Genomic DNA, 23,298 nt, shown 5'->3' with positions numbered 1-23,298 from the left:
CCCAATTATTGTCGGATATCGCCGAAATTTGGGACAGTGAGTTATGTTAAGCCATTTGACATACTTTTGCAATATGGCAGAGACCGGTCCAGATTTTAATATAGCTGCCATATAGACCGATCTCTCGATTTAAAGTTTTGGCCCCTAAAAAGGCGCATTAACTGGTTGTTTTCATTATCATTTCAGGACTCCCACATTTATGATCTACAACGATGAAAGACATTTCTCACAAATCACCTCTTTTGATGCCAATAATTATACTACCAATCAAGTCATTCAATCCTCCGATAATACGATGTCAGTGCACGTTTCCATACCTGCCACTGATGTACCGTTTAGGACGGTTAAAGCACGGTATTCTTCGAGTGCCGTATCACCCTGTCCCCAGCCCATCAGTGAGGAAAATCGGGCAGGACTTGTCGACATTAACGATAAGCAGGATGTATTCAATGCAAATTATCTATGCCATACGCCAATCCAATATAAAGAAGGCACCTTGGTCTTCAACATTAGCTCCCTGGTGTATGAACATGTGGCAAGCAGCAAAACAACACACCCTGTATTAGTGTTTGCTGCTGGCGCCATTACCGTCAATTATAGGCAAAATCTGACACAAGTTCTGCAACCGTCGAATCAGGAAATAGGCTATTATCTCATCGCTCAGTCAGAATATGAACGCATTCGACGTCTCACCATGTCCTATAGGCTGCACAAATGTGGTGGACACATGCTAGTGGATCGTTTAAACACTGCACACCCTAAGGAGACGGATCTTAACTATGGAGCCATTATGTGTGTTTGGACATTGAGTAATCCCCCCTACCTGGGAGGGGGCGGCTTCGAACACAGACTCTTTGGCAATTTCAGCTTTTCTGAAGGCTGTGGTCGTGAATTTGTGCTTATTCGGGAACGCCGCTGGGACGCAGAGCCGACAAAGAAAATTTGCCAAGATAATCAGGATGAGTTTGATAGTTTTGTCGTGAAAAGCTCATTGACATTCATCGTTTACCAGGCGGAGAATTATAGCTCACAGAAAACTAATTTCTTTATGCGTACCCGTAAGACATTGCTATGTGGATCGGAGACAAGTGTTACAAATTTTCTGAGTGCGGTGCAAGTTGATTTTGCCCATTACGAAAACAACCAGGAGTGTTCCTGGGTGTTCTACACCGAGCAGGGAAAATATCTGCAGATTACGTTTTACAATCGCTTCTTCATAGAAGCTTCTGAGAACTGCACTAAGGATTATCTGGAGGTACAAAATTATGTGGATGGTCTATGGATACCAGGGCAACGGTTTTGCGGCAGAGAGTTGCCTCCAGCCTACAATAGCACAACGCATCGCCTTCGCCTGGTTTTTCGTACCAACGAGGCTGTGCGTGGGGATGGATTTACATTGAATGTCCGAAGTCAATGTTCGGTGACTCTGAATGTGACCTCTGAACTTCGAACTATAGAAAGTCCTTATTCATCAGGCATGGGAGCTACCAGGTTGCGCTGTGACTATGTCTTCAAATCGAATGAAATTGGCAAATTGATCAGTGTGAGGACCATCTACAATCAGGAATTTTCTCCACCCCTTCAATCTGGCTGCATGTTTGGTTTTACACCTTATAAGCTCAACGCAACTGGTCAGGAGCAAGCGGTAAAAACGCATTGCGAGACGAATTTCGAAGAGAGAGCCTATTACTATCTGAAACTGAGCTATGTTGCCTACAGTGCGGCCAGGTACACCATTGAGTATGGCCTGGATTCGTGTGGTGGAAACATTACAACAACGGCCACCTTAATTCAACCCCTTAAACATGAGTCCTCAACGAATGGCTATGCCGAGAATATGAACTGCGTTTGGTATGTCACAGCTCCGGACGAGCGCTCCATAGCGGTGCAATTCAAGTATTTCGATACCGAGAAGGACTGTGATCATGTTAGCATCTATGCGGGCTACTCCATAGAGCAAGATAAGCTGGTGCAGCAACTGTCGGGCAATCTAACCAATCGGCCTCCCACGGTATTGGTGGAAGGCAATCGGGCAGTGATTAATGCCATATCTGATGTTTCCAACTCGGCCAAGGGTTTCCAAGCTATGGTCGTATTTCTTCCCAACTGTAATGAACGAATCTCTCTGACGGAAGGCAATTCTCCCCTTAATTTGGCCCGCACCTTCAAGCTGTCAACCGAAGGTGAACAGTATATATGCCAATACCGTCTCAATGCTCCCAAAGGCTATCGCGTAGGGGTGAATGTTAAGAAAATCCAGCTGAACCATGACCTAGTCAACTGTCAAAATTCAAATGATAGTTGTGCCAGAGGCCTTTGTAACTCTGTGGAAATTTTTGACAGTTTGGCCGTGGGCCAGCTCAGCATGGGCAAATTTTGCCAAACAGCCAATCTCTCAATGGTAAGTTCATATGAAGATGCCATGGTGAAATTCGTAGCCAAGGAGGCTGGGCAGCAGAGTTTCGAAATTTTGCTGACCTTGGAGAAAAGTGCTTGCGGTCCCACAACGGAATTCCAATTGAATGACAAAGAGGTAAGTGAGCAAACTATTCACAAAAAGTACAATCCACCCTAATGTTTCCATATTTTTGATTTCAGAATCTGACTTTGACCTGCCCTTTGGGCAATGCATCAACCTATGGAGCCAATATGCATTGCAATTGGTTTATAAGGAGCAACAAATCGTTAGAGTTCCTATTCACTTACATCGATTTACAAAATGTATCTCAAGTTACCGATAAATGTCTGGACTACATAGAAATCAAATATCGAGATGTATGTTGTCATAGAATGGAGTTTGCGAGATCAGGAGATAAAGTTAGATTTTTAATTTCAGACTACAGACACGATTTGCGGTCGTAGCTCCCATTATTCCTTTACTGTGGACGAACACTTGGCTTGGGAAGTATTGCAGTACTCAAATGTGGAAATAGTATTCCATAGTGATGATCAAATTGAAGGAAGAGGCTTTGAACTAAAAGTTAAACATCAGGACGGTAGGTATTTTTCAATGACGAAATATTTCGTGGATGGTGGGTACAATGGCAAGGACTGGGTAAAAACAACTCACAGGAGTAGTTTCTCATATCAATGAGTGTTGTCCGATAAAAGCTTTTAACTCAGTGATAGGTTAGGTTAGGTTATCTTGAAGGGAGGGTGCAGGCTCTGCTCCATGCCACTGTGGACATACACCATAGTCAGTTGTCGGTTTGTTGTGCGCTCAAAATACGAAAAGTATCCCCGAAGCACGAAGTTGCTGACATAGATCTGTCAGCAACTCCGTTCTGTTTACAAAATCCTTAAAAGTTCTCAATTCTATGCTCCTTAGCTGGTTCAAGCCTTGTATCGTATCCGCACCTTTGTGCCGAATACGACACAAGACTTTGTGCCGGATACGATACAAGTGACACTGCCACTTGCCGCACTTATTCTGCATAAGTGCGTCTGTAGTCCTTTGTGGCAGAAATGATACCGAAAGCCAAACTTACCCCCTTCCGGACCAGTACCGGGTGGACCGGGTCCTTAGAGACTGGAAAAACCATATGCTAAGGAACAGTTGGATAAATTGTGGGTCTCATGACACAGAGTGGGAGAAAATCGGAAAAAAGGTGAGCGATGGCATGTCACACATTTCGACTCAAATATGGATATCAAATTCGTGCTGCACTTCCAAATTCCTTTAATTTGAGACACATTTGAAACCAGGAGGGTGTTTTGCGGATTGGGGCGGCCACCGGCATTTGGCACTGAAAATAGATATCAAATTCGTTTTTTATTCCCAACGGAAATGAAGTTCAGTTTAGAGGGGTGCTTTAGGGTGTATCCCAAAACACTTGGCTCCAAAATTGGATATCAAACTCGTTTTCTACTCTCAAATACCTTTCATTTGAGTGCTATATTGTCGTAACCCATTTGACGTATCTTTAGGAAGAAAAGCGCCATCTAGAGTTGAACGAAATTTTAATGTCATATTCGTTATCTACTCCCTAATACCTTTCATTTGAGTCCCATATAGCCATGGTTGGCTAATATGCTCATTTGGGGGTATTTGGCGGTGGGCGACCTCCCATTACTTGGACCTAATGTTTTATGCCATATTTGTAATCTACTGCTTGATACTTTTCATTTGAGTCCCATATTTACATAAACTTCAAATATATCTGTTTAGAGGAGTTTTGGGGTAAAGGGGCCCACTGGGTACTTGGACCCAAGTTTTAATATCATACTCCTTTTCTGGTCTCCAATACATTTCATTTGATACCCTTATTGTGTCCATCGAACCATTTTTGGATAAGGGTGGCGTTTTTTGGGTAAGGGGGAGGGACCGCCTCCACCCAATATCTAACAAGTAAAAGCGTGCTGAGTTCGGCAGGGCCGAATCTTATATACCCTCCACTATGGATCGCATTTGTCGAGCTCTGGCCACGGTATCTCTTTTTAAGCAAACAAAGGATAAAAGAAAAGAATTGCTATGTTATTGGAACAATATCAAGTTATGGTTGATTTCGAACCATAATTGAACTGGAGACCATAGAAGAAGTCATTGTGTAAAATTTCAGCCAAATCTAGTAAGAATTGCGCACTTTAGGGGCTGAAGAAGTAAAATAGGGAGATCGGTTTATAGGGGAGCTGCATTAGGCTATAAGCCGATTCATGTCATTTTCGACACGTATGTCAAAAGGTCATAAGAGAAGCCGTTGTACAAAATTTCAGCTAAATCGGATAATAATTGCGCCCTCTAGAGGCTCAAGAAGTCAAGATCCCCAGATCGGTTTATGCGGCAGTTATATCAGGATATGGACCGATTTGAGCCATACTCAGCACAGTTGTTGAAAGGCATAACAAAACACCTCATGCAAAATTTCAGACAAATTGGATAATAATTGCGTCCTCTAGTGACTCAAGAAGTCAAGACCCCAGATCGGTTTATGTGGCAACTATATCAGGTTATGTACCGATTTGAACCATACTCAGCGCAGTTGTTGAAAGTCATAACAAAACACCTCATGCAAAATTTCAGCCAAATCGAATAATAATTGCGCCCTCTAGTGGCTCAAGAATTCTAGACCCCAGATCGGTTTATATGGCAGCTATATTAGGTTATGGACCGATTTGAACTATTCTTAGCACAGTTGTTTAAAGTCATAACAAAACACCTCATGCTAAATTTCAGCCAAATCGGATAAGAATTGTGCTCTCTAGAGGCTCAAGAAGTCAAGATCCCAGATCGGTTTATATGGCAGCTATATCAAAACGTGGACCAATATGACCCATTTACAATCCCAACTGACCTACACTGATAGGAGGTATTTGAGCAAAATTTCAAACGGCTAGCTGTACTCCTTCGTAAGTTACCGTGCTTTCGACAGACAGACAAACGGACGGACGGACGGACTGACATGGCTAGTTCGACTTAAAATGTCATGACGATCAAGAATATATATACTTTATGGGGTCTTAGACGAATATTTCGAGGAGTTGCAAACATAATGACGAAATTAGTATACCCCCATCCTATGGTCGAGGGTATAAAAATTATATTGGGTTGCCCAAAAAGTAATTGCGGATTTTTCATGTAGTCGGCGTTGACAAATTTTTCACAGCTTGTGACTCTGTAATTGCATTCTTTCTTCTGTCAGTTATCTGCTGTTACTTTTAGCTTGCTTTAGAAAAAAAGTGTAAAAAAAAGTATATTTGATTAAAGTTCATTCTAAGTTTTATTAAAAATGCATTTACTTTCTTTTAAAAAATCCGCAATTACTTCTTGGGCAACCCAATATAACCTATGTATCACATAGTCATAAGGGGCCCAATGGCGTTTTTGAGGTGTGGGCGTGACCCCTATACTTTGATCTGATTTGGTAAGCCATATTCGAAATGTAGTCCCCAATACCTTTCATTTGAGCTCCATTTTGAAATGAACGTCCAATATGTCTGTTTTGGGGGCGTTTTGGGACTGGGGGCGGCCCGATGGCTACTTAGACTCAAATTTCAAAACCACATTTGTATTCTACCCTCCGATACCTTTCATTTGATACCTATACTGTCCCGATCGGTCCACTTTCGATTTTGGGTTATGTTTTTGGCATAAGGGGGAGGGTCCGTCCCCCTTCCGATAACGAAAAATTATATAGTCTATATTTTCTTCCAGACCAACCAACAAAAATTTTAATATCATATACAGGGTGGCTGATGAATATTGCTACAATGATGAATATTGCTACATTTTTTTTTCGGTGTATGGAATACATTTTTCTTTTATTCATGTTAAATTAAATTATTAAATTAATTATTAAATTATTATTAATTAAATTAATTAATTAATTAATTAAATTAATTATTAAATTATTATTATTAAATAGAAAAAAAGTTATTACATTTTTTTTTGGTAGCGGCTTTCATCAGCCACCCTGTACGTATTCTACTCTCCAATACCTTTCATTTGATACCTATATTGTCCCGATCGGTTCACTTTCGATTTTGGGTTATGTTTTTGGCATAAGGGGGAGCGTCCGTCCCCCTTCTGATACTGAAAAATTATATAGTCTATGTTTTCTTCCAGAACAACCAACAAAAATTTTAATATCATATTCGTATTCTACTCTCCAATACCTTTCATTTGATACCTATATTGTCCCGATCGCTTCACTTTTGATTTTGGGTTATATTTTTGACATAAGGAGGAGCGTCCGTCCCCCTTCCGATACCGAAAAATTATATAGTCTATGTTTTTTTCCAGACCAACCAACAAAAATTTTAATATCATATTCGTATTCTACTCTCCAATACCTTTCATTTGATACCATTATTGTCAAGTAAACTTATTTTTGGGGGTTTTGGGGCTGGGGCGGCCCCCCAGGTTCATGGACCCAACTTTTATTATGAAACTCGTACTCTACTCTTGAATATCTTTCATTTGGATAGCATATTGTCGAAATCGGTCCACTTTTAATTTTGGGTAGTACTTTTGGGCTAAGGGGAAGGGTCCGCCCCCCTTCCGATATCAGAAAATTATATAGCCTATGTTTACATTCAGACCAACCTACACAATCTGTGAAAATTTCAAGGTAATGGGTTTAGCCGTTTTTGAGTCTATATGGAACAAACAAACCGACAAAGAAACACAAATTGAATTTTATATATAAGAAGAAGAAGATATAAGATATGATTTCATTGATTTACAGTGGGCAATCGATTTTTCAATCAACTAAGCGCTTCTATAACTGCTTATTACGAGACATCAATTGGCAATAACACCATCACGGTTCCAGAAAATTACAATCTAAACTTCTTCATAACAGTTGGATACATTCCAAGACAGGAGGAGTGTGATCCCAAGAAGTTTTTCGTAAGCATACAAGAGCATCAACTTCTCAAAGTGACTACTGATAAGAGTATTCTGTTCCTTCGTTCTAGATTATCGATCTCAAGATCAATGAAACTATTTTCAACCTATGCGAACGGTACAGAGACTTTAGCATCCCCCTTTACACCACCACCAATACAGTACGCGTTGAAAGTATGCGTTCCTCAGCAGTTCAAACCTTAAATTACTGGGTAAGTGATAAGAAAGATCCCCTAGGATGTGGTGGTATTCTGCAATCCAGAAAAGGAAGTATAATGAGCCCTCCCTATGGCAATGACCACAATTATTCGGAATGTATTTGGAACATAACGCTGCCACCACCAAATGGCATCAGTTTATATATTGAATGTAAGTGATTGCCGTATTTAATCTTGCAAAGATGCTAAAGTTTTGCTATTCTCCGATTTTCAGCTTTCGATATGGGCTCTGAGACCAATTGCCATCTGGATAATTTGAAAATTTTTGATATTATGGACGATGGTACGGAGAAGTTACTCAAGTCATTATGTGGTTTGGAGGAAAGCGCACAATTAGTGATTTCTAAATCGAACCGCATAGCAGTTGTCTCAAGAAAATCGCCCAATTTTGATGGAACTGGTTGGAGTTTGTCATATCAACCCAAGGAGCCTTGGATGGTGGATTAGTAACAGAAATGTTATAATTTTTTATAAATATACTCTTATTTTATAACTATTTAGGAAAAAAATTAAAAAACAATGATTTTTCTTTAATATGATGTCAGCCCCATGCCCCATGCGCTTCACTATATGCTAAAAAAGGCCTTTGGTAAAAAAATTATTTCTACAAATATAATGTAAACGGTGCTCGGAGGCCACTGTAGCGCAGAGGTTAGCATGTCCGCCTATGACGCTGAACGCCTGGGTTCGAATCTTGGCGAGACCATCAGAAACAAGTAAAAAGGCTTTAAGTTCGGCTGGGCCGAACTTTGGGTACCCACCACCTCGGGAATATATGTAAACCACCTTTCATCAAAATTCGGTGAAAATTTCATACCTTATGTCCCATATCAGTTATATCAAAATATGTTCCGATTGGAACCAAATACTAAAAGTACACTAGCTATATCTAAAAATAAACCGACCTGAACCATATACGACACGGATCTCAAAAATCCTAACATAAGTCACTGTGTCAAATTTCAGTGAAATCGGATTATAAATCGGCCATTTATGGGGCCAAGACCTTAAATCGCGATATCGGTCTATATGGCAGCTATATTCAAATCTGGACCGAACTGGGCAAAATTGAAGAAGGACTTTGAAGAGCCTAACCAAATTCGCTGTCCCAAATTTCAGCGACATCGGACAATAAATGCGTCTTTTATGGTCCCAAAACTTAAAACCTAGATATCGGTCTATATGGCATCTATATCAAAATCTGAACCGATCTGTGCGATATTGCAGAAGTATGTTAAGGGGTTTAACTTAACTCACTGTCCCAAAATTCGGCGACATCGGACAATAAATAAGCATTTTATGGGCCCATAACCATAAATCAAGATATCGGTCTATATGGCAGCTATATCCAAAACTGAACCGATCTGGGCCAAATTGAAGAAAGATGTCGAAGGACCTAACACAACTCACTGTCCCAAATTTCAGTGAAATCGGATAATAAATGTGGCTTTTATGGGCCTTAGACCCTAAATCGAAGGATCGGTCTATATGGCAGCTATATCAAATCTGGACCGATCTGAGCCAAATTGAGGAAGGATGTCGAAGGGCCTAACACAACTCACTGTCCCAAATTTCAGCAAGATTGGATAATTAATGTGGCTTTTATGGGCCTAAGAACCTAAATCGGAGGATCGGTCTATATGGGGGCTATATCAAGATATAGTCCGATATAGCCCATCTTCGAACTTAACTTTCTTATGGACAAAAATAGAATCTCTGCAAAATTTCAGCTCAATATCTCTATTTTTAAAAAACTGATTTCAACAGACAGACGGACGGAAATGTCTAGATCGTCTTAGATTTTTACGCTGATCAAGAATATATATATTTTATAGGGTCGGAATGGATATTTCGATGTGTTGCCAACGGAATGACAAAATGAATATACCCCCATCCTTCGGTGGTGGGTATAAAAATGTGAGCGGTGGTTTTCCCCTTCTAATGCTGGCAACATTTGTGAGATACTATGCCATGTAAAACTTCTCTCCCAAGAGGTGTCGCACTGCGGCACGTCGTTCGGGCTCGACTATAAAAAGGAGGCCCCTAACCATTGAGCTTAAATTTGAAACGGACTGCACTCATTGATATGTGAGAATTTTGGCCCCTGTTCCTTAGTGGAATGGTCATGGGTAAAATTTGTATTTGTAGACCGTGCCCAGAGTAGCAAGACTTTTAGGCCTTGTCTCACTCTCGAAACCACACTACTACATTTACTAGTGTACCATATCTTCCCGACAAATCTAATACAAAATGTTGTTGTATGATTCGTACTCTACTTTCATTATGTCCAATAATGTCTCGGACCCTCTGCTTGTCCGCAGATTACAACCAGATTCATACTTTATTTCAAAGGACCTTAAGTGTCTCGGTTGTTGTTGTTGTAGTAGCAGAGTGTGGTACACTGAGGTGGCAGCCCTTGCCGATGAAGGAATTCATCGGGTCAATCCGGTACATACAACCGGCTGCCATGGGATTGTCTCTGTCGAAATGCATAGCGTAGGATGTTCTCGCTAAAACTTGACGTCATAGGCGGCATCCTAATCTCTGTACCAAGGTGGCCTCTAGTGGCCAAGTGGACTATTCCCCGATGGAAGATAAGGACGAGCAGACCAAGAAAATTTTCTACGAGCACCTGGAGTGAGAATACGACCTCTGCCCCGCCCATGACATTAAAATCGTTCTGGGAGATTTTAGTGCTAAGGTAGGGAAGCACAATATCGTTGGTCCAACGTTTGGAAAATTACCTCCACGAATTAAGATCCAATAATGGGTTGAGGGTAATAGACTTGGCCGTGACAAAAAACATGGTACCCACCTCCTCGGGTATATATGAAAACCCCCTTTCGGCACAATCCGGTGAAAATTGGATGCACCCAAATTCGGCACGGACATTGAGTGGTCTTATAAATATAAGTCAATGTTGAATTTCAAATTTCAAAGAAATCGGGTAATAAATGAAGCTTTTATGAGCTTCAGACCCTTGATCGGCACATTGGTCTATATGATAGCTATATCTAAATATATTTCGATCTCTACCATATATGGGTCGGATAGCGGGTGGCAGCTATATCTAAATATAATCCGATCTGATCCTTATTTGGGTCCTATGTTAGGAGGCATAAAACCACTAAATGTTTCAAATTTCAGTGAAATCGGCTAAAAAATAAAGCTTTTATGGGCTTCAGACCCTTTATCGGCAGATCGGTCTATATGGCAGCTATATCTAAATATAGTCCGATTTGATCCATACTTAAGTCAGATATCAGGAGGCTTTAGATAACCCTCTGTTTCAAATTTCAGCGAAATCGGTTTAAAATAAAGCTTTTATGGGCTTCAGACCCCTTATCGGCAGATCGGTCTATATGGCAGCTATATCTAAATATAGTCCGAACTGAACCATATTTGGGTCCTATGTTAGAAGGCGTAAAACTAATCAATGTTTCAAATTTCAGTGAAATCAGTTAAAAATAAAGCTTTTATGGGCTTCAGACCATATATCGGCAGATCGGTCTATATGGCAGCTCTATCTAAACATAGCCCTATCTGAACCATATTTGGGTCAGATGTCGGGAGGCCTTAAACTACTCACTGTTTCAAATTTCAGCGAAATCGATGAAAAATAAAGCTTTCATGGGCATTAGACCCTTTCTCGGAAAATCGGTCTATATAGCAACTATATCCAAATATGGTCCGATTTGGCCCTTTCAGGAACTTGACCAGCGTTCATCAAAAAGGCGTATCTTTGCCAAATTTCAGGTCAATATCTCAGTTTTTGAAGGTTCAGACGGACGGACAGACACACGGACATCGTTAAATCGTCTTAGAATTTTACGACGATCCGAAATATATACACTTTGTAGGGTCGGAAATTGATATTTCGATGTGTTGCAAACGGAATGACTAATTGAATATACCCCCTATCCTACGTTGGTGGGTATAAAAATACTCACACCTATTCTATGGGGGGTGTGTATAATAAATAGTAATAAATTCTAAAAACTACTAACTAAAAACACCAAGTCTTATTGAAAGCTTATCATCCGTTTTAATGGCAACCTCTACTAAGTGAAACTCGGTTGCCCTCCACCGCTAACACTCTAATATTATGGTGATATGCAAATAAATCTGCAAATATTACAAAAAACAAGTAAAAGCGTGCTAAGTTCGGCCGGGCCGAATCTTATATACCCTCCACCATTGATCGCATTTGTCGAGTTCTATGCGCGGTATCTATTTTTCGGAAAACAAAGAATATTGAATGAGAACTGTTATGCTATTGGAGCTATATCAAGTTATAGTCCTATTCGGACCATAAATGAATGCTGAACATTGTAGAAGTCATTGTGTAATATTTCAGTTCATTCGGATAAGAATTGCGCCTTGTGGGGGCTTAAAAAGCAAAATCGGAAGCTATGTTTATATGGGAGCTGTATCAAGCTATTGGTCGATTGAGACTATATAAGACACATAAGATGAAGGTCATGAGAGAAGCCATTATACAAAATTTCTGCCAAATCGGACGATAGTTGCGCCCTCTAGAGGCCCAAGAAATCAAGATCCCAGATCGGTTTATATGACAGCTATATCAGGTTATGTACGGATTTGTGCCATACTTAACACAGTCATTGAAAGTCACAACAAAACACCTGGTGTAAAATTTCAGCCAAATCAGATGAGAATTGCGCCCTCTAGAGCTCAAGAAGTCACGGACTGGCGGGCAGATGGAGGGACGGATGTACAGACGGCCGGACAGACGGACGTACAGACGGACGGACGGACGGTCTCAGACGCATATTTCGAGGTGTTACATACAGAATGACGAAATTAGTATACCCCCATCCTTCGGTGGTGGCTATAAAAACAGACAACCTTGTAACAGTTACAGATAAATCTCTGCTAATGGAACCAGCGATTAGAATTCAACTACTCTTGGGGGGTATTGCACTGTCATATGTAAGTCTCGTGGAAGCATTGGAAGTGAGATTTAAATACCCAATTAAAAAAAAAAAAAACGATAACTATTTTCTGCTGTAATTCTGCATTTAAAAATCGACGCCCCCTTTCATATAAATACGGGTGCCAAAGGCAAAAAGGCTCAGAGTGCAATCGGGCTTTTCAAACGGATTTTAACTTAAAACGGAAACAAGTGAACTGAAGAACTAAAGTGTCATACCACAGTATTTATGGGTGTACACCCCCATAAGGATATTTTCGCCATAGGTCTTAACAAGAAATAAAAGAAAAAGAATTAAAATGTCCTTTTTATATTTGTACTGTGTCATTGTGATGTTAACCTTTGCAACTGAAGTGTTTGGAAGTGAATCGGACAATCAACCCAAGATTATGTCCAAACAAGGTACCCTCATACTACAAGCATCCCTAAATCGCAACATTAGCTTACGTTTGGAGCATGGATCATCTTCCCTACTGATCAACAATGTCAATGTCATGCAGAAATTGCATGAAAACCAAAGTCCAAGTAAAGCGAATAACGGGGAGGACGATATATTAGTGCTGCCAACCTCCAAAGAGTTTCGAGATGGTTTTAATGCTCTACGCAGCGACATCGATCGTTTGTCCCAGCTTATGTCATCCTTTCAAAATCGATCACGACATGCATGGCAAAGGAATCAAATATTAAGAAATTTGGTTCGTTTGGGACGTTTGAGTGGTCGTCTGGTAGCTTTACAGATGAACTTGGCCATAGATGAATGCGCTGTGGCAACAAATCCCTGTAAAAATGGTGGAACTTGCTTTGATGGATATAAGGATTATCATTGTGAATGTCCAGAGGGGTGGAGGGTAAGTGAAAATACATTGAAACTAGTGAACCGATTTACGAGTTGGTTTTGCGCATGGTGGAGGATACAGCAGCGCAGAGGTTAGCATGTCCGCTTATGAAGCGGAACACCTTTAAGTGAGCTTTTAGTAGTGTTTGTTTAATAACTGTGACAATTTTGAAGCTATTTGCCTGGGACACAACAAATGTGACATGTAGCTAGATTACAAGATGAAATGGGAAGACAGAAAGATGGTCATGGCGAATTCGAAACGAAAAGTGTTTCTCCTTCGGTATACTTAACTATGGCTTTAGTTCTTCTTCTTTTGAACTTTTCAATCAAATTCACAAAGATACCATCGTATCTATCGTTAAACAATTTAAAAGCCTTTACTTGAATCCCATATTTACTGATTTATGGATTCGCTCAAAGCGGTTAAGGGTCATTTGAGTTTGGATGTTAGATTCTTCTTAAGAGACTTTATTTAAGCCTGACATTCTCATGGGGATTTTGGGAGTAAGAAGGCTTCAGGGTGGCGGTTAGCAGGTTTAGGGGGTTATGAGGACCCCCAGAAACGTGGTCCCGAAAGTGGGTATGAATTTCGTGATCTACTCCCAAATATCTTTCATTTGAGTCCCATATTGCCTTGTTTGTCCGATTTATGGTCCCCAGACACCTGGCCTCAAGACACGTGCTCTTCTCTCAAATACCATTGCCATTGGTTAGAGGGAAGTTTATGGGATGTACGCCTCATCCCAAGCACTTGGCCCCATAATTGGTTATCATATTCGTTTTCTAATCTCAAATACCTTTCATTTGCTCGGTAAATTTGTACTCTTGGGGAAGGGGCGGTGCCCCAAATGCATGGTCCCACATTTGGATATCAGATTCGTATTTTACCCCCAAATACCTTTACTTGAGCCCCATATTACGATGGTCAATAAACAATTGCTGTTTGTGGGGTGGTTTTTGGGAAGGGGTACCCCCCGGGTAAATTGGTCCCGAAAATGGATATCAATTTCGTGCTCTACCTTTAGGTGTGTTTTGGGGAGGTGCGGTTGTCCTCCAAACACTTAGCCCTGAAAATAAACCAGCATCATGTTCTACTCTCAAATATCATTTATTTGAACACCATATTGCCATTGCCACTCAAAGTTGGATATCAAAATCGTTTTCTAATCTCAAATACCTTACCCTTAAACGCCTTATTGCAAAAGTCAGCAAATACGACCGCTTTGTGGTGAGCTCCACTCTCTTTAAGACTCAAATTGCCATGGAGAGCAAATACGTCCTATTTAAGAGTTGTTATGGGGATGAGACGTCCCCTAGACAGTTGGTGCAGAATGTTGATATCAGATTCGTGGTCTACTCCAAAATACCTTTCATATGCGCCCCATATTTGCATAGTCGGCAAACATGTCAGGATTGGGAGGTGTTTTGGGGGATGGGGCGGGCATTCAGTGACTTTCTCTGAAAATATATATCAGCTTCGTATTCTACTCTAAAGTACCTTTAATTTGAGGCCCATATTGCAATGGTCAGCAAATAATTCCTATTTGGGTGGTGTTATAGGGTGAGTTGGCCCATGAAAACTTTTTCCCGAATATTGATATCAGATTCGAGCGGTACTTCCAAAGACCTTTCATTTGAGCCCCATATTCCCATATTTTGGGGCGGCCCCCAAAACACTTGCTTCCACATTTGGATATCATATTCGCATTCTACACTCAAATACCTTATATTTGAGTCGCATACTGCGATGGTCAGTAATTAAGTCCTGTTTGGGGGTGTTTTTAGGGAGGGGCAGCCCCCTCAACACTTCATCGCTCGTGTTGATATCAGATTCGTATTCGTAAATACCCTTCAGTTGATTATCATATTGCCATGGTCAGTAAATATGTCCGAATTAGAGGTGTTTTGGGAGTTGGGGTGGTCCTCCAAACACTTGCTCCCACTTTTGGATATCATATTCGTATTCTACTCTTAAGTAACTTTCATTTAAGTCCCATATTGTCGTGATTGGTCCATATATATATTTGGTAGGTTTCGGGGTGGGGCGTCCCCCCTAGATATCCCATCCGAAATTAGGATACCAAATTTTTGTTTTCAGGTTACTATATGAGAGCACACAAAACTTCGCTTAAATCGCACCACACATCTCTGGGATCTGGAGTTTCTGAAAAAAAGGGTAAGGGGAAGGGTCGGCCCCTTTCAGATATCAAAAAATGTAGTACCCTATTTTCACCACGGCTTCATTATGCACCATCTGTGAAAATTGGTTCAGCCGTTTTTGAGCCTACACGGAACAGACAAACAAAGAAACCAACGAAGCAACAAACATAAATTCATTTTTATACCCTCCACCATAGGATGGGGGTATACTAATTTCGTCATTCTGTTTGAAACACCTCGAAATATGCGTCTGAGACCCCATAAAGTATATATATTCTTGATCGCCATGTCCATTTAAGTCGATCTAGCCAAGGCCGTCCGTCTGTCCGTCCTCCCGTCGGTCTGTCGAAAGCACGCAAACTTTTGAAGGAGTAAAGCTAGTCGCTTGAAATTTTGCACAAATCCTTTTAGTAGTGTAGGTGGTTTGTATTGTAAATGGACCAAATAGGTTCATGCTTTGATATAAACCGATCTTTGAACTTGACTTCTTGAGCCTTTAGAGGGCAGAATTCTCGTCCGATTTGACTGAAATTTGATACGTGGTGTTTTGGTATCACTTTCAATAACTGCACTAAATACGGTTCAAATCGGTTCATATAATATAGCTGTCATATAAACAGATCTGGGGTCTTGACTTCTTGAGCCTCTAGAGGGCGCACTTCTTATCCGATTTGGCTGAAATTTTGCATGAGGTGTTTTGTTATGACTTCTAATGACTGTGCTAAGTATGGCGCAAATCGGTTCAAAACCTGATATAGCTGTCATAATAACCGATCTGGGGTCTTGACTTCTTGAGCCTCTAGATGGCGCAATTCTCGTCCGATTTGACTGAAACTTTGCACGTGGGGTTAAGGTATCACGTCTAACAAACTTCACTTAGTACGGTTCAAATCGGTTCATGTTTTCAAATAGCTGTCATATAAACCGATCTGGGGTCTGGACTTCTTGAACCTCTAGAGGGCGCACTTCTCATCCGATTTAACTGGGGTTTTGGTATCACTTCCAGCAACTGTGTTAAGTATGATTCAAATCGGTTCATAATTTGGTATAGCCGTCATATAAACCGATCTGGGGTCTTGACTTCTTGAGCCTCTAGAGGGCGCACTTCTCATCCGATTTGGCTGAAATTTTGCATAAGATGTTTTGTTATGACTTCCAATAACTGTGCTAAGTATGATTCAAATCGGTTTATAATCTGGTATAGCTGTCATATAAACCGATCTGGGACCTTGACTTCTTGAGCCTCTAGAGGGCGCAATTCTCATCCGATTTAACTGAAATTTTGCACGTGATATTTTGGTATTACTTCCAGCAATTGTGTTAAGTATGATTCAAATCAGCTCATAATCTGGTATAGCTGTCCTATAAACCGATCTGGGAACTTGACTTCTTGAGCCTCTAGAGGGCCCAATTTTCGTCCGATTTGACTGAAATTTCGCACGTGGGGTTTTGGCATGACTTCCAGCAGCTGTGCTAAGTATGATTCAAATCGGTTCATAATCTGGTATAGCTGTCATATAAACCGATCTGGGATCTTGACTTCTTGAGCCTCTAGAGGGCGCAATTCTCAACCGATTTGGCTGAAATTTTCTACAACGGCTTCTCTCACGACCTTCAACATACGTGTCTAATATGTTCTGAATCGATCAATAGCTTGATATTACACAATGACTTCTACAATGTTCAGCATTTATTTATGGTCCGAATCGGACTATAACTTGATATAGCTCCAATAGCATAACAGTTCTTATTCAAAATTCTATGTTTGTTTAAAAAGAGATACCGCGCATAGAACTCGACAAATGCGATCAATGGTGGAGGGTATATAAGATTCGGCCTGGCCGAACTTAGCACGCTCCTACTTGTTTATTTATATATTTGTAGGGTAAAACCTGTCAGGAAGATGTCGATGAATGCTATCTTTGGGCTGGATCAGATTTGGGTTGCCAAAATAACGCCATCTGCACCAATACTCCGGGAGGCTACAAGTAAGCATACAATGAGTCCGCGAATCTTGAAAATTATTCGCCACGTTTTCTCTATCCAATTCCAGATGCACATGCCCCAAGGGCTTCACAGGAACTCATTGCCGTCTTCGAACACTTATTTGCCAGCAACCATCATCAGCGGAATTATGTGGGCATGGTATATGTGTTCCAGCGAATAATCATCAGGGGTACACTTGCATATGTGATCAGGGTTGGACTCGAAATACCACAGCTGGAGTGAATTCAAGCGCATCCTTGGCATGCGAAGTGGATGTGGATGAGTGTGAGACTTCGACGAATCCATGCCATGGTGCATGTATTAACTTACCAGGGAGTTTTAAATGTGGTCCCTGTCCCCCTGGATACACAGGCAATGGTATGACTTGCCTGGATATCGATGAGTGTGTCACGAACAATGGTGGATGCAGTTTACAGCCCAAAGTTCGTTGCATAAATACAGAGGTATAGAAGAAATTTTTCTAAAAATTTTTAGCTATTAAGAAAATGTTTGCTGGGTATAGGGTTCCCATCACTGTGGTCGATGTCCCCTGGGCTGGGTGGGAGATGGTCATTCATGTGAGTTGGCCCCTTCGAACTCTTGTGATGTGGAAAATATTTGTTATGCCCAAGCCAAGTGTGAGCTCATTTCTAATGTGGTCACTTGCACTTGCCCTCACGGCATGTTTGGTCATGGCTTTGGACCAAAAGGATGCGAACCAAGTCCCCTGGCCGATTCTTGTGAGAAACATATATGTCAGGTAGGTGTAGGCTCCACATTACACAAATTAGATATTTCAAATACTCGTTGCCCTAGAACAATGGCACTTGCTTGACACGAGGTCGTGGCACCAGCTGCATATGTCCAGATGGCTATTCTGGCGCCTTATGCGAGACTGCCGATAGCTGTCATCCCAATCCATGTGAAAATGGAGGATCTTGTAAAACTCAATCGAATCAATCGTTTAAGTGTACATGCCAACGCGGCAGCACCGGAAAGCGATGTGAAGTTGTACGCAGCGTCTGCGGCACTATACAGCAAAAATCCCAGGGGGAACTCACCTATCCCACCGATGGCTCCACAGAGTATGCCCCAGATGAGAGATGTGCTTGGATTGTACGCACTGATCTGAAACAAATTTTGAATTTAACTTTTACATCATTCGATGTGGAAGAGGATCCTGGATGCACTCATGATTGGCTGCAAATACACGATGGATCCTCCTTAACTTCGCAGTTGATAGGGCGCTTTTGCGGCAAGGATTTGCCATTGGGAGGCAACATATTGTCCTCACAGCATACCTTGTTCTTTTGGTTTCGTTCGAACAATGCCACCAATAGACCAGGTTTCCATATGACCTGGCATTCGCAGCCCCATGTGTGTGGTGACATTCAAGAAGTCAATTTCAAAGATGAGGGCATTCTGCGTTCCCCTGGATATCCGGGCAAAATGCCAGCCCATCGAGAGTGTCAATGGGAGCTTTCGGCCCCATTTGGATATCGCTTTGCTTTAAGGCTGTTTGACGTCACCATGGGTTCTGTGGCCAATTGTGGAGGTGATACCTTTAAGGTAAGGTAAACATTATGAAAAATTTTAAATTATCATGTCTCGATTCAATGCTTCCAGATATATGATGGAGACTTGCTATTGAAGGAATATTGCAAGTCCACATCCTCTGAACATCTAACAACATCAACGAATAAACTCAAATTACATTTCCATACCGATCAATACGGCTCAGACAGTAGCTTTCAGCTGCACTATGAGGTAGAGTCGGCCACACCCCATTGTGGTGGCACATTCACACAAGCTTCCGGCATGATTGCTGTACCTGTTGGAGAAGCTGGCATTTGCCTATACCTTATACAACAGCCTCCCAATATTCAAATACGTTTGGAATTTGAAAATCGACATATCTTCGAATCGGAAAATTGCAATTTGAATAGCCTTGAGGTGGGAATAGACGATCTGAGCAGCATATTAATGGCATACTTATTCTTTCCGTATGACTTCTTTCTCGCAGATATTCGATGGCAAAACGGACGAAGATTCTAGATTAGCCATCAATTGTGGTGGTCAAAGCCAGGCACCCCTTAAGTCTACCTCAAATTCTATTCTTATTCGGTATATGAATAAACTACCCAGCAATAATAACGAAGGCACTTTTAAGGTGAAGTATACTCGAGGTAAGCAACTCAGTATGACAAGTCAATGTGGAGAAATTATACCCATCACCGAAAGATGGGGGTATTTTCATTTTGTCATTCCGTTTGCAACACATCGAAATATCCATTTCCGACCCCATCTTCTTATATATAAAAATCAAATTGTATTTGTTTCTTTGTATGTTTGAAACAGAAACGGCTGAACCGATTTTCTTGAAATTTTCACAGATGGTGCATAATGATCCCGTGGTGATATCTGAAGGGGGAGCGGACCCTCCCCCTTACCCTAATTTTCAGAAACACCAGATCTCATAAATGGGTGTCGCTATTTAAGCGACATTTTGTGCGCTCTCATATATTACCCTAAAATTAAAATTTAGTATCCAAATTTCGGGTGGGGTACCTAGGGGGGCTGCCCCACCCTAAAACCTACCAAACATATAGTTAGACCAATCACGATAATATGGGACTCAAATGAAAGGTATTTAGGATAAGAAAACGTATCTGATATCCAATTGTCGGACCAAGTGCTAGGGGGACCACCCCAACCCCCAAAACACCCCTAAATCGGACATATATACCGACCATGGCAATATGGGACTCAAATGAAAGGTATTTGCGAGTAGAATACGAATCTGATATCTAAATGTGGGACCACGTTTCTGGGGGTCCACCCCTTTCCCAAAATACCGCCCAAACAGGACTTATTTACTGACCATGGGAATATGGGGCTTAAATAAAAGGTATTTTAATGTAAAATACGAATCTAATACCCAAATATGGGACCAAGTGTTTGGGGGGCCGTCTGTCACCAAAAACATTCCCCATAGGGGACAAATTTACGACCATGGCAATATGGGGCTCAAATGAAAGGTTTTTGGGAGTAAAGCACGAATTTTATATCACTATTCGGGAAAAGTGTTAACAGGGCCACCCCAGCCCCACAATACCACCCAAATAGTAAGTATTTTCCGACTATTGCAATATGAGGCTCAAATAAGAGGGTTTTTTAAGTGGAACACGAAAGCGGTATATATTTTCAAGGCCAACTCACTGAGTGGCCGCCCATCCTCCAAAACACCCCCCAAGCCGGTCATGTTTGCCGACTATGGAAATATGGGACTCAAATTAAAGGCATGTGGGAGTAGACCACATATCTGACATCGACATTAGAGACCAACTGTCGAGGGGACGTCCCCCACCATAACAACCCCCAAATAGGACGTATTTGCTCACCAAGACAATTTGGGTCTTAAAGAGAGTGGAACTAAATATTCATAGTTTTTAGGGCCAATACAGCAAACCGAACATATTTACTGACTTTTGCAATAAGGAGTTTAAATGAGATTAGAAAACGGATTTGATATCCAATTTTGAGGCGAATGGCAATATGGGGTTCAAATAAATGACATATGGATATATGAGAATAGAGCACGTAGCATGGTATTTCACTAAAAGCTCTTTAATTGTCGAAAGGCGCAGCGAATCGGGCCCGGGTGTGCTAGTAAAGTATATATATTCTTGATCGTCTCGAAGTTCTGGTTCTGGTTCGAACTAGCCATGTCCGTCCGTCCGCCTGTCGAAATCGCGAAAGCGATCGAACGCGTAGAGCCAGCCGCTTAAAATTTTGCACAGATACTTGATATTGATGTAGGTCATTAGGGCTTGCAAATGGGCCGTGTCGGTGCAGATTTAGATATAGCTCCCATATAAACCGATCTCCCGATTTGGTTTCTTGAGCCCATGGAAGCAACAATTTTTATCCGATTAGGCTGAAATTTTGCATATATTGTTCTGTTATGACTCCAAATAAGGGAACCAAGTAAGGTCCAAATCGGTCAAGAACCTGATATAGCTCTCATATAAACCGATCTCCCGATTTGATTTCTTGAACCCCTGGAAGCCGCAATTTTCATCCGATTGGGCTGAAATTTTTTACATTGTGTTCTGTTATGACTCCGAACAGCGGAACCAAGTAAGGTCCAAATCGGTCAAAAACCTAATATAGCTCCCATATAAACCGATCTATCGATTTGATTCTTGAGCCCCTGGATGCCGCAATTTTCATCCGATTGGGCTGAAATTTTTTACATTGTGTTCTGTTATGACTCCAAACAACGGAACTAAGTACGGTCCAAATCGGTCAAGAACCTAATATAGCTCCCATATAAACCGATCTCCCGATTTGACTTCTTGAGCCCCTGGAAGCCTCAATTTTCATCCGATTTGGCTAAAATTTTGTTCTTAGAGTTCTGTTATGATTCCAAACAACGGGACCAAGAAACTCCCGATTTGACTTCTTGAGCCCCTGGAAATCACAATTTTTATCCGATTTGGCTGAAATTTTGCATATAGGGTTCTGTTATGACTCCAAACAACGGAACCAAGTACGGTCCAAATCGGTCAAGAACCTAATATAGCTCCCATATAAACCGATCTCCCGATTTGACTTCTTGAGCCCCTGGAAGCATCAATGGTTGAAATTTCATCCGATTTGGCAGAAATTTTGTATATAGTGTTCAGTTATGACTCCCAAAATATCAGTTGTTGTTCACATATTTGTGCAGAATCCATGGTAGTGGGTTTCCAAGATTCGGCCCGGCCAATCTTAGCACGCTATCTTCTTCTTCTTCTATTTCAACTAACGATATTTCCCCATTTACTTTAGTTTGTGAATTTGTGTACTCGGGATCTGAACCTGGCATCATTACCACACCCAACTATCCAAATGGGTATACAGATGAAATTCTCTGCACCTACCGCATATATGGTCCTGTCAGATACGTAGTGCACGCTAACTTTACGGACATATTTTTAGAAGAAACTGAACCACTGGCTAATATTGGAAACAATGATGCTACATTAGTCACAAACAATGGAACCATTGAACACAAAACTTATCTTGAGGTATGTAAAGCCTTTTCCATTGCATCGTTCTTTTTTTTTTTTTGTGAAGGTCACCATAGCGCAGGGGTTAGCATGTTCGCCTATGACGCTGAACGTCTGGGTTCGAATCCTGGCGAGAACATCAGAAAAGTTCAGAGAAATGTACAGCGTTGGTTATCCCCTCATAATGCTGGCGATATTTGTGAGATACCATGCTATGTTAAAACTTCTCCCCAAAAAGCTTCCGCACTGCGGGATGCCATTCGGAATCGGCTATAGAAAGTAGGCCCCTTATAATTGAACCTAAACTTGAATTGGACAGCACTCAGTGATGTATGAGAAGTTTGACCCTGTTCCTTAAACTTTTGAATTTTTTTAGATACATCTTTCGGAGGTAACTAAGCGGCTATACTACAAAGCAGCTCCCATGGAACTATTTTCGGAGTTGAATAAAATGGTCATCGTTTTTCATGTGGGCAAAAATTCTCCAAATGCTGGTTTTCGTCTACACTACACATTTGATTTTAGTTCTTGTGGTGGTGTTTATACTAGAGAGAGCGGTTCCTTCAGTTTATTTTTGGAGACGGGATGCAAATTTATTTTTGAAGCCCCTGAAGGGCAGAGAGTTCATTTGAAATTTTCCTATAATACAAACAGCGCAGATGCCTTGCCATCACTTATATATGGAAACGTTTCGGATGGCTCCTCGTTCTTATTGAAGAAGTGAGAAGAATCTAGTCTTCACA

At 41.1% G+C, this 23,298-nt stretch overlaps 2 protein-coding genes across 2 annotated transcripts in view; both read left to right on the top strand.

Moving 5' to 3' along the window:
- The window catches only part of LOC106094331 (cubilin homolog), a 33,102-nt gene extending 25,092 nt beyond the window's left edge, over window positions 1–8,010 (top strand). The window contains exons 17-22 of the mRNA XM_059369306.1: window positions 187–2,533; window positions 2,599–2,775; window positions 2,837–2,996; window positions 7,185–7,348; window positions 7,417–7,714; window positions 7,778–8,010. Of these exons, the coding sequence (XP_059225289.1) occupies window positions 187–2,533; window positions 2,599–2,775; window positions 2,837–2,996; window positions 7,185–7,348; window positions 7,417–7,714; window positions 7,778–8,010 (3,379 nt within the window). The remainder of the gene's footprint in view (window positions 1–186; window positions 2,534–2,598; window positions 2,776–2,836; window positions 2,997–7,184; window positions 7,349–7,416; window positions 7,715–7,777) is intronic.
- A 4,806-nt stretch (window positions 8,011–12,816) lies between these two features.
- Window positions 12,817–23,298, top strand: part of LOC106094330 (cubilin homolog) — a 37,823-nt gene continuing 27,341 nt past the window's right edge. The window contains exons 1-9 of the mRNA XM_013261538.2: window positions 12,817–13,365; window positions 17,400–17,503; window positions 17,569–17,965; window positions 18,025–18,261; window positions 18,318–19,070; window positions 19,128–19,454; window positions 19,525–19,687; window positions 22,335–22,573; window positions 22,932–23,275. Coding sequence (XP_013116992.2) covers window positions 12,817–13,365; window positions 17,400–17,503; window positions 17,569–17,965; window positions 18,025–18,261; window positions 18,318–19,070; window positions 19,128–19,454; window positions 19,525–19,687; window positions 22,335–22,573; window positions 22,932–23,275 — 3,113 coding nt within the window. The remainder of the gene's footprint in view (window positions 13,366–17,399; window positions 17,504–17,568; window positions 17,966–18,024; window positions 18,262–18,317; window positions 19,071–19,127; window positions 19,455–19,524; window positions 19,688–22,334; window positions 22,574–22,931; window positions 23,276–23,298) is intronic.

This window comes from Stomoxys calcitrans, chromosome 1 (assembly GCF_963082655.1).
Source record: "Stomoxys calcitrans chromosome 1, idStoCalc2.1, whole genome shotgun sequence".
In the NCBI taxonomy this organism is placed as follows: domain Eukaryota; kingdom Metazoa; phylum Arthropoda; class Insecta; order Diptera; family Muscidae; genus Stomoxys; species Stomoxys calcitrans.
Note: the sequence above shows the minus strand (reverse complement) of the source record. Positions and strands in the feature narration are given on the sequence as shown.